General features: G+C 50.6%; 1 protein-coding gene across 1 annotated transcript in view; it reads right to left on the minus strand.

Moving 5' to 3' along the window:
• The window catches only part of LOC144605471 (sodium/potassium-transporting ATPase subunit alpha-2), a 32,490-nt gene extending 19,523 nt beyond the window's left edge, over nt 1-12,967 (minus strand). Inside the window, exons 1-6 of the mRNA XM_078420771.1 lie at nt 12,796-12,967; nt 7,943-8,038; nt 7,309-7,368; nt 5,127-5,330; nt 4,368-4,481; nt 3,389-3,523 (exon numbers count right to left, since the gene is read on the minus strand). Coding sequence (XP_078276897.1) covers nt 3,389-3,523; nt 4,368-4,481; nt 5,127-5,330; nt 7,309-7,368; nt 7,943-8,038; nt 12,796-12,807 — 621 coding nt within the window. The 5' untranslated portion in view covers nt 12,808-12,967. The remainder of the gene's footprint in view (nt 1-3,388; nt 3,524-4,367; nt 4,482-5,126; nt 5,331-7,308; nt 7,369-7,942; nt 8,039-12,795) is intronic.
• Between the last annotated feature and the right edge of the window lie 1,319 nt (nt 12,968-14,286).

The following is a 14,286-nucleotide window of genomic DNA, read 5'->3' on the forward strand; positions in this document are numbered from 1 at the left end:
ACAGAACCAGGGAGAAAAGCTCCCTGGTAACCAATATATGGGGCCACAGGAAAGTGAGGTATTAAATGAATATTTCTCATCAGTATTTACCATGGAGAGGTCATGCAGGCCAAGGAATATAAGGAAATGAGTAGTGATGTGTTTGAGCATATCCATATTACAATAGAAGAGGTGCTGAAGATCTCATGCATTTTAAAGAGGATAAATCACAGAGGCCTGATGAAATGTATCATAGATATTGTAAGTGAGGAAGTTATAGGGGCCCCTGGTAGAGATGGTTGCATCATCCTTAGCCACAGGTGGGAAAGACTGGAGATTGGCTAATGTTGTGCCTTTATTTAAGAAAGGCCTGCGAGCCAGGGATCCATAGACAATAGACAATAGACAATAGGTGCAGGAGTAGGCCATTCAGCCCTTCGAGCCAGCACCACCATTCAATGTGATCATGGCTGATCATTCTCAATTAGTACCCTGTTCCCGCCTTCTCCCCATACCCCCTAACTGGTGAGTTTAATATCAGCGGTGGAAATGTCACTGGAGGGGATCCTTACGACATGATCTACCAGCATTTGGAAATGCAAGGTCTGATTAGTGATAATGAGCTTGGCTTTGTGTGGGGAAAATTGTGTTTAACAAATTTGATTGACCCTTTTGAGGGGTGACAGAGGATTGATGAAGGAAGGGTAGTATGCGTTGTTAACGACTAATAAGGCCTTTGACAAGGTACTGTTTGGTAGATTAGGCCAGAAGGTTAGATCACATGGGATCCAGGGTGAGCTAGCCAAATGGATACAAAATTGGTTTAGTGGAAGGGGTCAGAGGACAGTGGAGTAGTGGAGGGTGGTTACTCATATTAGAGGCCCGTGTTCGATGAAGTGCCACAATGATCGGTTCTGGATCACTGCTGTTTGTCACCTATATTTACGGTTAGAATGACAATGTTTGAGGATGGCACCAAAAATGGTGATGAAGTGAACAGTGAAGGCTATCTAAGATAGATCTAATGAACTGGAGAGTGTCCCACAAAATGGTAGATAGCATTTAAGATGGCTGATGGATAAGTGCAAGATGTTGCATTTTGGAAATTTAAACCAGGGCACAAGTTATACAGTAAATGGTAGGGGCCTGAAGAGTATTGTAGAACACAGAGACCTCAGGGTCCAAGTACATACCTGTAGTTCTCTGAAAGTGGTGACAGAGATTGAGAGGGTTTTGAAAAAGGTTGCATTTGTCTGTCAGGGGACTGAGTACAGGAGTTAGTATATCATGTTACAGCTGTACAAGATGTTGGTGACACCACACTTGGAGGACTGTGTGCACTTTTGGTCTCCCAGCTAAAGGAAAGATGCATGGCAGATGCAGTATAATGTAGATAAATGTGAGGTTATCCACTGTGGCGGCAAAAATAAGGAAGCAGATTATTATCTCAATGGTATCAGATTAGGTAAAGGGGAAGTGCAACGAGACCTTGGTGTCCTTGTACACCAGTCACTGAAAGTACGCGTGCAGGTACAGCAGGCAGTAAAGAAAACTAATGGCATGTTGGCATTCATAACGAGAGGATTTGAGTACAGAAGAAAAAAAGTCCTTCTGCAGTTGTATAGGGCCCTGGTGAGACCACATCTGGAGTATTTGTGTGCAGTTTTGGTCTCCTAATTTGAGGAAGGACGTCCTTGTTATTGAGGCAGTGCAGTGTAGGTTCACAAGGTTAATCCCTTGGATGGAGGGACTGTCATATGAGGAAAGGTTGGAAAGACTAGGCTTGTATTCAATGGAGTTTAGAAGGATGAGAGGGGATCTTATAGAGACGTCTCAAATTATAAAAGGACTAGACAAGCTAGATGCAGGAAAAATGTTCCCAATGTTGGGGAAGTCCAGAACCAAGGGACACAGTCGAAGAATAAAGGGGAGGCCATTTAAAACTGAGTTGAGAAGAAACTTTTTCACCCAGAGTTGTGAATTTGTGGAATTCTGTGCCACAGAAGGTAGTGGAGGCCAATTCACTGGATGAATTTAAAAGAGTTAGATAGAGCTCTAGGGGCTAGTGGAATCAAGGGATATAGGGAGAAGGCAGGCACAGGTTACTGATTGTAGATGATCAGCCATGATCACAATGAATGACGGTGCTGGCTCAAAGGGCCAAATGGCCTCCTCCTGCACCTATTTTCTATGTTTCCATGTTTCTTTGCTATTCAGTTAGAAAGGATGCAGGGAAAAATCACGATATCACTGGAGGGTGAGTTTCAGGAGAGACTGTAGCTGGAGACTATGGAACTAGTCAAGTCAAGTCAAATTTATTTTTCACATACACATACACGATGTGCAGTGAAATGAAAGTGGCAATGCCTGCGGATTGTGCACAAAAAGGAATTACAGTTACAGCATATAAATAAAGTTAATAAGTTACTATATACTATATATAGTATATAAACTAAAATTTAGTCTCTGGGGTTATAAAAAGTTGACAGTCCTGATGGCCTGTCAAAGGAGTCAAAGGGATGTGGGTTTCGGGTCTGAAGAAGAGTCTCAACCCAAAACGTCACCCATTCTCTGGAATTCTCTGCCTCAGAAGGCTGTGGAGGCCAATTCTCTGAATGCATTCAAGAGAGAGCTAGATAGAGCTCTTAAGGATAGCGGAGTCAGGGGGTATGGGGAGAAGGCAGGAACGGGGTACTGATTGAGAATGATCAGCCATGATCACATTGAATGTCGGTGCTAGCTCGAAGGGCTGAATGGCCTCCTCCTGCACCTATTGTCTATTGTCTATTGTCATTCCTTCTCTCCAGAGATGTTGCCTGTCCCGCTGAGTTACTCCAGCATTTTGTGTCTACATTTAACCGACAAACCTGTTGGTCTTTGGAATGTGGGAGGGAACCAGAGAATCCGGTGAAAACCCACTCAGTCAGGGGGAGAACATAAAAGATCCGTACAGATAGCACCCGTAGTCAGGATCAAACCCAAGTCCCTGGTGCTGTGAGGGAGCAAATCTACCACTGCATCACTGTGCCGCCCAATTCTGCCTATATTTTGATCAACGTCCCAGATTCCACCCCTCACATACACATTGGCGACAATTTATAGTGGCCAAATTAACTGACCTTTGGGGTGAGTAGGGAAAGCGAGCACCTGGGGAAACCACTGCATCCTCTGGAAAGGTTAATGTTTAAATAGCATCCCTGGGAGGAATAATGACCGAATATCCTGGGAGGAAGTTAGTTAACACTTGGTTATTTTGCTCAAAGTAGTTTGATATATATTGACTTTTCTTATGTTTGTCTTTCTCTCTCTCTCTTTCTCTCTCTCTCTTTCTCTCTCTCTCTCTCTCTCTCTACCCATCTTCCCCACTCTCTATCGTACCCTCTCATCGCCGTTCGTCTCCGCTCCTCACCTTGCAGCCATGTGAGGAGATGATTCGGAGATCGGCCGGGATCCGATCTCCTCCCTTCACCTCCACCACGTCCCCGGTCACCAAGTCCTCAGCATTGATCTGGGTCTTTTCACCTTCCCGGATGACCAGGGCTTGCTGTAGAGAGAATGTGGGGTTGAAGTGGAATGAGATGGGAGAGGGAGGGAGGGGAGGAGAGGAGAGAGAGAGAAGGGAGAGGAGAGAGCATTGAGATGGAAGGGAGGAACGTTTAGAAAAAGGAGCAGGAAGGGGAGAGAGGTAAATGTGTGAATTAGTTTGTGTCAGCACCCTTTGGCCCATTACCCTCCTTGACCCCATGTCCACTCCCTGACCTTTCCAAACCAAACCTTAGCCATTGACATTTAATCTAGACCTCTTATTCCTAATGCCATTCCCTAACCCCTAACCCCGTGCTGACCTGTCGATTTCACCCTTCACCATTGAACCATGACCATCTCCAAAAGGAATGACTCCTCTCTGCAGAACCTCACAAGACTAAGACTCGCACAACCCCCTCCCTTTCCAAGTGCATTCCATCTCCCATAAGCCCTTCCCTTCCTTTACTGGTTCTCCAAGGCCCACCCTAAAAGCTCTGCGTCCTATTACCCATCCAACAAGCCTCATTACTCACCCTGAACCCCTGTCCCCAGGCCTGCCCTTTTCCAATAAGCCCTGCCCCAAGCCATCTCTAAGCCCTGCCCCACAAGCCATGCCCCTCCCACAAGCTCAGCTCACACCCTTTTCCAACAAGCCCTGCTAATGCCTCTCCCCCACAAGCACTGCTCCACTTGACAATGCCCCTCACTCACACTAAGTCCATACGCTAATGCCCCTCGTTCACAAACAGTAAACCACACCAATGCCCCACTCCACAAGCACTACGCCACACACCTTGCACCCCTCACACAAGTACTACCCACACATCACATCCCCCAGCCCTGCCACAGGTTTCACCACCAACCTGGGGCACCATGCTCTTGAACGAATCCATGATTCGGGAGCTCTTGGCCTCTTGGTAGTAGGAAAAGCAGCCGGTGATCATCACCACGGCAGCCAGGACGATACCCAGGTACAGCTGTGGGCAAAGCAGGACAGAGGGTGTGGGTCAGAGGACACAGGTCAGAGTGTGGAATTGCTGGAAAGGAGGGGTGAAACCCGATGTGGACTGAGGGATGGAGGGTTTGGGTGCTGGGCACAGTGAGGGTCCTGGGAGAGGCATCTGGGCCTCAGTTGGTTGCTCAGGGATGGGGTCGTCCAGAGATCCCAGGACATAACTGGAGGTCGGCATAGGTAAGGTTATTCACATGAGGATTTGGGGGTTGTCCTGGAAGAAGATGTTGATCAAGGTTTTGGGATTTCTCAGAGTTGGGGGGCTGGGAGAGCAGATGAATTTCTTCAGAAAGTGGGTTCCGGGCTCGGGGGTTGGCATTAGGTGTTGGGTCAGGAGTCGTCAGGGTCAAAGATCAGTCGTTGGGATTGGCAGTTGGGTTAGGGGAAAGGATTAGAAGGTCAGTCAGGGTTAGGTCAAAGTTTGGGTCAGGGTCAGAGGTTAGGGGTGGTTCAGGGGCTGTAGTGAGCAGGCAGGTCAGGCTGAGAATGGGGCTAGGTCAGAGTCAGGGGTCACGATTGGGGATTAGGTTGAGGTGACGGTTGAAGTCGGAATCTGGGGACAGGGTTGCGTTGGACATGGTCAGGGGTAGGGTCAGGGTGTGATACTCACATTGTCATTGGACGGCTCGTCCTCCATGACAGCCTGGATGCTGTAGGCCAGGAAACAGAGCAGTGCCCCGATCCAGAGGAGGATGGAGAAACCACCGAACAGCTGACGGCAGAATTTCACCCACTCCGGGGTGGTGGGAGGTGGTGTCAGGGCATTGGGACCCTCTAGGGCCAGGATCTCGGCTGCCCGGGCATTGGTCAGACCCTGGGGAGAGATCAGGGGAGGGGGGGGGGGACAAATAGAAAAGGGTGGGGAGATCGAAAAGAGAGAGAGAAGAAAGAAAAGGGTTGAGAAAGTGTGGGAACAGGGAGAAAGGAGGGTGGGGTGGTAAGGGAGGAGGGGAGAGGATGGAAATTGAGGGGGAGGAGTCAGATAATGTGAATAGAGAGGGATGATGGAGAGCAGGAGAGAGAGAGAGAGAGAGAGAGAGAGAGAGAGAGAGAGAGAGAGAGAGAGAGAGAGAGAGAGAGAGAGAGAGAGGGACATAGGGTGAGAGAGAGTGGGATTATATGTAAAGGAAAGGGAAAGAGAACATGAAAGTGAGAAGCAATGGAGGAAGGAGAAAAGGTGAGAAGAAGAGAGTTGGAGGGAGATAGGGAAATGGGATAAGGCATGGAAGTGTGTGTGGATAAAGAGAGAAGGATGGGGAGAGAGGGTGTGAGGTAACGGGTGGGGAGTGAGGAAAGGGAAGAAAGGGGAAGATTTGGGGAAAGTGTGCAGTAGGGAGATGAAAGTGAGGGATAAAGAGAGATTGAGGGGTGGGAGAAGAGGGGTATGGAGAATAATGTAAGAAAGACAATGACATGAGATAATCCTCACCCACTATTCACCCACTTCCTCTCCCATTTCCCTCTTTCTATCTTCCCTTCCCCCCTCTGGAAGGGCCTGGGGAAGGCCAACATTTCTGGATTGTGGCTTTGGCTGAGGGGCACTGTGCTGCATGACAGAGTAAAGGTGGGTGAAGAGAAGTTTGCATCTGCTGGGGAGGTGAGACTGAATGCATGAGCTCTGGCTTGGTAAGAGAGAGTAGAAAAGAATTAGGGCCTTATTTTAGGTTGAGGCCTGGAGAGATGTGACAAGGCTGATCAGGCCTGAGGTTGATATGTGGGAAATCTGGAGTTAAGGTGGAGTTTGGAAGGGTGCTGGTGAAAGACCTTAGGCCTGAGACTGACAGGAAAGGACCCAGGCTTTGTCCAGAGAGAAAAAAAAGCATCTTGAGCCTGGTGTGTGTGTGTGTGTGTGTGTGTGTGTGTGTGTGTGTGTGTGTGTGTGTGCGTGCGTGTGCCTTCATTCACGTGTTTCCTGTACTGGTGTTTATACAAGGCTTGGATCTAGGCTTGGAGAAAGGTGTAGGGAGGCTGGAACATGTGCCTGTGCGATAGGAGAGAGGAAGTGAAGAGGAAGGAGAAGCCCTGACCATCGCCCAGTAGATGAAGAGTTCCAGCATGTAAACATGACCATGCCAGTGGAGGGATCGGGAAATACAGAGACCTGAACTGGAGATCTGAGCTTGCTGCACCAGATCAGGCCTCAATTTAATGCTGAAACCTGCTTGAGGTCGAGAGTTAAGATAGTGAGGAAGGAGGGAGAGAGAGGCCTGGGGTTTAGGCAGGACGGATGGGCAGGTTGGGAGTTTGACATGAATGCATGAATGAATGAATGAATGAATGAATGAATGAATGAATGAATAAGTTTATTGGCCAAGTATGCATATACAAGGAATGTGCCTGGGTGCTCTGCTCACAAATGACAACACAAACATACAGTTAATAATTAAGAATAAAGCATAACACATCAAAACAATAAGGATACACCATTACGGTCTAAACATGTGGGTGAAAATAAACCAGAGCAAAAAAGAAACTACAGAAGGCGTCTGGGTCTTATGCTGGAGGTTGTTGGGAGAATGTAAGGGAAGCCTGGAGCTTATGCCTTCAAGTCATAAGGCTGAGGGAAGAGGCCTGTAGCATAGGCCAAAGCAAGCTTGGAGGAGAAGCTGGAGAGTCCTGGATTGAAGATCCGAGCCTGCAAGGATGATGAGGAGGATAGAGGCCCAGAACTTGTCAAGCTCAACTGGGAATAGAGGGACCTAAGGCAGAATAGAGTTGGATGGGCCTAGGCCCCAGGCTTGTGATGAAGGGGGGGATGGTGCAGTCAGTGGGAATGCAAAAGGAACATTTACCTTGGTCAAATCCGTCCCGTATTTACGGCTCAGCTCATCCAGCGACAGCCGGTGATCTTCCTGATGGAGCAAAGAGAGAAGGTTAGAAGGTCATTCGCAAAATCTGGAACTTGAGGAGCCTGTTCATCCTGTCAAGCAATTAGATAGTCTCCAGCGGAGGCCACTTGGTCCTTCCTGTCCTTTACGCCTCATCAAGGACATTCAGCTCATTTGGAGGCTGTCAGGCGGGAGTAGCAGGAGGTCCATCCATTCTCGAGCCTGGTACACAGGGGCAGGAAGAGACCATTCATTTCCTTCTGCTATCGCTGTGGGATCTTGCACTGCACATATTGAACACATGAGCACAGGAACTTCTACAAATACAAATGGTTCGGACTTGCCCCAGCCCGAATCCCAAGGCAGTGAGCCGCTCATTACATTGCACTGACATCACGCTATAGTGCCCCCACCTGGTGGATAGGGTGCCAAACCAGTGTGACACATTGACATTGGAAATCCTCAATATATTGCTGTTGACGAGGAATTAAGTCATGGCTACCTTGTCTCCAATCTAGTAGAAAACATAGGTGAAAAGGATGAAGGGACAGTGGGAAGCAGGTGGGGATTTGAGGAAATAGGGGAGAGATCAACTCACCATGGACACTTCCTTTTTAAGCTCATCCATGTCCTTTTTAACCTTTTTCTTCTTCGGACTGTCAGAGGATTCCGTGCTGGTATATTCCCGTCCATCCTGAGAGAGAGAGAAGGAAGGAGGGAGGGGTGGGTAATAATGGTCGCAAAACAGATTACCTCCACTGGCACCGCAATGCTGAACCTATGCCCACTAACCAATCCCAGGTAACAAGGTAGGACCTGCCATGGAAGGGGCGGTGAAGGAGCGCTGTGTGTGGGCAGGCAATGAGGGAGCGCAGCATTGATGAAGGGGCAGTGAGGGAACGCCACTTGAGAGGCAATGTGCGAGCTCCGTGGGAGGGGCAACAAGGACTGTGTCGGGGGAGGGGCGTGGAGGAATGGCACACCGAGGGAGGGGCGGTGAGGAAATGCCATACCGAGGGAGGAGTGGTCATGGAATGCCGTGTTGAAGGAAGTGTTCTGAGGGAGTCTCTGGGGTGGGCATTGTGGCTGTGGGAGAGATGGTAAGGGAGTGTCATGTGAGGGCTGGTCAGGATGCGACTTGGAGGGAGGAGTGGTGGGAATGCCACGAGAGGGGCAGTGAAGGGTCCTGGTGGATGGAGTGGTGCAGGGGATGTGATGAGGGACAGTGGGAAGCAGGTGGGGATTGTGAGGGAGCGAGGTGGGAGTGGTAATAAGGGAGTGCTGTGGGAGGGATAATGAGGGAGCGAGGTGGGAGGGGTGATGAGGCGAGGTGGGAGGGGTGATGAGGGAGCGAGGTGGGAGTGGCGATGAGGGAGCGAGGTGGGAGTGGTGATGAGGGAGCGAGGTGGGAATGATGATGAGGGAGCCAGGTGGGAGGGGTCATGAGGGTGTAAGGTGGGAGGGGTGTTGAGGGTTAGCTGTGGGAGGGGTGATGAGTGCTGTAGGAAGGGTCATGGGGGAGCGCTGTGCGGGGTGATGTTGTGGGAGAGGCATAGACCATAGTGTGGGCGCCGCAGGAGGGACAGTGAGGAACACCATGGGAGGGGTGTTGAAAGAGCACCAAGCTGCAGGAGGGTCGGTGATGGAAAGCCGTGGGAGGAGTGGTGAAGGGAGCGTAGGTGGAGGGAAGGTGAGGGAGTGCCATGCTGAGGAGTGAAGGATCACTGCACTGTGAGGGTTGGTGAGGGAACACAGCATGAGGGGTAGTAAGTGAGGGGGAGGGGCATTGTGGGAGCAGTGTTGAGGGAGTGATGTGGAAGGGAAGTTGAGGGACCACCGCGCCGGGGAGGGACGGTGAGGCAAAGCCGCAGGAAGTCTCCGGGTTGGGCATGGGAGCGCCGCAGGGGTGCTGTGAGGGAGAGCTGCGGGAGGAGTGGTGAGGGAGTGCCAGGGAGGGTGATGAGAGAACACCACATGGAGGAAGACATATTGAGGGAGCACTAGATTAATGAAGGAGGGATGAGGGGACGCCGCAGGCACGGTGGTGAGGGAGCGCGGTGGGAGGTGAGGTGAGAGAGTGCTGCACTGAGTGAAAGATGTTGTGGCTGATCTGCGAGAGGAAGGGGCGGTGAGGGATTGCTACAGTAGGATGGTGCACACTGTCACGGGAGGAGCATTAAGGGCGTGCCATGGGAGGAGTGGTGCAGGATCGCTGTGCCAAGGGAGGGTGGTGTGGGAGTGTGGCAGGAGGTGTAGTGAGGGTGTGCGTGAGATAGGCATTGTCAGAATGCCAGGGGAGCACCAGGGTGAGGGTGAGACAATGAGGCTGGGCTGTGGGAGGTCTGTTTGGGCTTGAGGGATGGGGCGTGGGAACGATGTGGAAGTGCCATGGAATGGGTTGCTGAGGGAGTGCCAAGAGTGGGGCAGTAAGGGAACACCGCAGGAGAGGCAGTGAGGGAGTGCCATAGCAGGGGTGGTAAGGGAGTGCTACAAATGGGGCAGTGAGGAAGCTCAGTGGGAATGCAGTGTGGGGAGCGCCACTGGTGGTTTAGTGAGGGGGTACCGTCAGATGGGGAGTGAGGAAGCCCCATGGAAGGGGCAGCGAGGGAGCGCCGAGGGAGGGGTGGTGTGGAATCTCTGCATGAGGGGCAGTGAGGGAGCTCCACGAGTGGGGTGGGTGAATGATCTCTGTGGATGGTTCAGAGGGTGCCCCTTGGGAAGTGCAGAGAGGGAGATCCGTGGGGGCATGGAGAGGGGATAACAGGGAAAGTGGGGAAAGGGAGAGTCGAGACACGGATGGGGGATCTGGAGATAGAGGTAGAGAGAGTGGGGGCCAGAGGGAGAGGGGGTACCAACGGAGTGGAAGAAGGGGTGGGGGGGGCGGATAGGGAGATTGTGTGACCGGGAATTGGGGGAGGGCGGGGAGTGAAGACCAGAGGGAGAGGGGTGCACGGGAAGAACATGGGACGGAGTGGGAGGATTAGGAAGAGGGGGTCACAGGGACAGCACAGCTTCCCCTGACTGTAGGAAAGCTGATCTGATCTCTGGGGAGGCCTGGGAAAGTTGCTTTGCAGCAGGTCTCAGGAGCCCTGCCCTCTGAGTGCCGCTGTCAGACTTGTTTAACCCTCAAACAGGAGGACGGTTGGAGGCCGTTGAATGATCAAACAAGTCCTGTTTACAGCTGGGCTAAGGAACGGTTCCTGAAGCAGCTGCACAGGCAGCTGTGGGGCGCGGCCACTCACGGGACTGGAGCCGGGTTTGGGATGTAAACACCTCCCCAAACGTCTGTGTCCTTGTCTGGGGACACACCTGGAGCCTCCCGCGCACCACGACCCCTCTCTGCCTAACCCCAGCAGCGAGCAGACCAGGCAGAGGGAGGCGAGGATTGGGAGAGGGGACATGTGGAGAGGGATGGGCGCGGGGTAGAGAGGGGCCAGATAGAGAGAAGTACCCATCAAGGGGGTAGCGGGAGCATGAAGGGCAGAGGCAGACCGACTGCCCACCCCTCCCTCCCCCATCGCCTTTTGCCATCTCTCCCTCTGCCTCTTTCCCTCAACCTACACTACTCGCGCTCCCTCTCGCTCCCCTATCCATCTCTTTTTCCCCTCTCCCTACCCCATTACCTCACTTCCCTCCTCTACTTACCCTCCCTCTCTTTCTGCACCACAGGGATTCGCATATGACTGGGATCAGAGCCCAGCATCCAGTATTGGAGTGGAATTGGTGGGAGCGATTTCCCCACCATCTCCAAACGACTTGCCAACCATGTCTGCTTATTTGTATGTGTGTCTCACTGTCTGTCTATGTGTGTTTGCATCTGTGTCTCTGTGCGCATCTATCTCTGTGTCTGTCTGTGTTTGTGTGTGTATGTGTCTGTTATTGTGTGTCTCCATGCATGTGTGTCTTTGCCTCTGTGTGTGTGTGCCTGTAGCTCTGTGATTGTTTCTGCCTGTGTGTGTGTGGCTCTATGTGCGTCTGTCTATATCTATGTTTGATGTGTGCCTTTATGTGTGTGTCCCCGTCTGTGTCTATGTGAGTGTGCCTCTATGTTGGTGTACCTCTGCCTTGTATGTTGATGTGTTTCAGTCCCTTTCCTTGCATTATCCATTGTTGTCTATGTGTGTGTGCCCCTCTCATTTTCTTTCCCTCTCTCATTCAGGCAGTGACGGGTGGTCTGTCAGAGGTTAAGACAGTTGTTAATATTACTGCCCAACCTCTGAACTCATTAATTCTGCACAGACCCCCCAATGGCACTTTCTTTCTCTCTCCCTCTCACTCCTGCTTTTTCTCTCTTGCTTTCTCACTCTCTCTGTGTCACACACACATACACAGCCACAAATAGCAACACACACACATACACAGACACACAGACACACACACACACAGACACACACACACACACACACACCACACACACACACACACACATCTGGAGTTAATCAGAGAGACTGCACCCACACCTGAGGATTACTGTGTGAGGCCAGCACACTCCCCTTTCGCAGCCCCATTCTGCGTGAGCCGGCTTCTGAGAAATGTTCAGCTATCGTCACAAAGCTGCTCCAGTTCCACTGAAACCTTGTTCACAAGGAGTCTCATATGAGAGGGGAATCAGTTCCCAGAAATCTGTTTCCTCCTTTGAGTAAACATGCTCTCTCTCTTTCTTTCTCTTTGCCCTCACTCTCGCACCCCAACTCTTTTTCTTTTATCCAGTTATCTCTTTGTTGCTCTGAGTTGCTCTCTCCCTCTCTTTGTCTCTCTCACTCACTACCTCTCCTTCTTGTCCTTCCTTTCTTTTCCAAAAATCTCCCTCCTGCTTCCTATGTTCCTATCTCTCTACCTCTTCCCACTCAATCCATTTCTCCCTATCTCTCCCTACTCTCTTTCCCTCTTCTGCTCCATTAACATCCTGTCTCTCTCTCTTCTCTCCCCCTCACCGCTCTCTCCCTTATCCTCTCACCTTTTCCCATCTCTCTTTCTCCCTCTCTTGCCTTCCCCTCTTTCCCTCCTTTCCTCTCTTACTCCCCCTGTCACTTTCTTTCCCTTTCTCTATGCCCCTCTTCCCATCAACTTTCCTAGAGAAACAGCGATGGGCAAAGGGAGGAAGAGACAAACAGAGAGATGAGGTGGGAGAGAATTGACAACGATGAACCGACTCCCTGATTTAACCCCCACCACCACAGTTTCCATCAACGATGATTATCGCCACTCCTCTGCCATCCTCCCCCTTTCTTTCTCCCTCCCCCCACGACCCCCGCCAGCACCCAGCCATTCTACACCGCTCCTCTCAGCATTCCCAGACCAGAAACATTCATTGCAGTTGGTGGAGATCAGAAGTTTGTTCTGTTGCTTGCTCTGTGCTTCTCTCCTCCACCCACCCTAAAGTCACATCTCGATTGCTAACCGTCCTTCCACCCCCAGCCCCGTCACATCTCCCCCACAAGAATCACTCACCCCCTTCGCCATTGTACGTAGCTGCAAACCGGTGGCAAAGTGCGTAACGGTGACTTGAAGTTTAAGGAAGAGCTGAATGAGCTGAATCAGCAGCCCTTGCTGTCTGCCTGTTGCTGTCTGTCACTGAGGGCTCCCCCTCCCCTCCCTCCCTCTCTCTCTCTCTCGCTCGCTCTCCCTCTCGCTCTCTCTCTCGCTCTTCACTCTGCACTCCCTCTCACTCTACTCTGCTCATTTAAGGGAACGGGTTTTCTCAGCTTGGCCAATCAGAGAGTGCCCACCCTCGATGTGTGGGGACTGACATACCTAACCAATCACTGGGCCAGGAATCCTACCGCCCATCCCGTTTGGGAGGAGCCGGGGTGATGGTTAGGGGTGTGTGGAGAGTTGTCCTCTTTCTCCCACTTTATCTTCCCCTTCCCTCTCTCTCTTTATCTACCCTGTCTCCTGTCAGTCCTTTTCTCTGTTTCACTGTCATGTTCTCATGTTTCTCTCGTTCATTCTTTCTCTCTCTCTCTCTCTCGTTCATTCTCTCTGTCTCTCTCTCGTTCATTCATTCTCTCTCTCTCTCTCTCTCTCTCTCTCTCTCTCTCCTCTCTCTCCTCTCTCTCTCTCTCTCTCTCTCTCTCTCTCTCTCTCTCTCTCTCTCTCTCTCTCTCTCTCTCCTCTCTCTCTCTCTCTCTCTCTCTTTTTCCTCTTTCTCTTTCTCTCTCTCTTTCTCTCTCTCTTTCTCTCTCTCTCTCTTTGTTTTTGTCTGAAGAAGTTTATTTCTGTCTGAAGAAGGGGCTTCTCCAGAGATGCTGCCGGTCCGGCTGGATTAACTCCAGGCTTTTGTGTCGATACTCTGTTTTCTTTCTAATTTTCCCTCTGTACCTCCTTTATTCACCCCACCTCTGATTTCATTATTTTCTCTGCCTCTCTTCGTTATTCCTTCTATGCTCTGGTCATTCTCTCTCTGGCTTCACCCCATACCCATTTCTCTCATTGTCTCCCACAGTGTGCAATTTAAAGTGAGCTTTGTGTTTATGGGAGGTGTCAGGTGCTATCAGTTTAGTTTGTGGTTAATCTTTAGATTGAAACATTTGGCAAGGAGCCCTGCCCAGCCCTGAGAACAAGTTAGATCCCACATCAGCATCATCAGTAACCTCTCACCGTTCAATGTAGTGGAGTAGGGAAAAAAAAGAGAGAGAGAGAGAGAGAGTCAAACTTATCATCATATGAATAAGTACGGTGAGATCCAGGTGTAATGGAATCTTGCTTGTAGCAGCATCACAGGCATAGAATCAGAGAAACACAGAAAAACAAATTATACGTGAATTATGCTGAAGTTCTACAAGTGAACAAGACATTAGTGTAAAGGTACACAATTAGAAAACAGCTCCATGGTTGTGCAAGAAGTAGTGGTCACTGCCGTGGTAGGAATGGGATTATACAGGTCGGCCTCAAGAACATGATAGTTGTAGGAACGTTCCTCTTCCTCATTTAGTTGTGAGG

Source organism: Rhinoraja longicauda, chromosome 24 (assembly GCF_053455715.1).
Source record: "Rhinoraja longicauda isolate Sanriku21f chromosome 24, sRhiLon1.1, whole genome shotgun sequence".
NCBI classification, from domain to species: domain Eukaryota; kingdom Metazoa; phylum Chordata; class Chondrichthyes; order Rajiformes; family Arhynchobatidae; genus Rhinoraja; species Rhinoraja longicauda.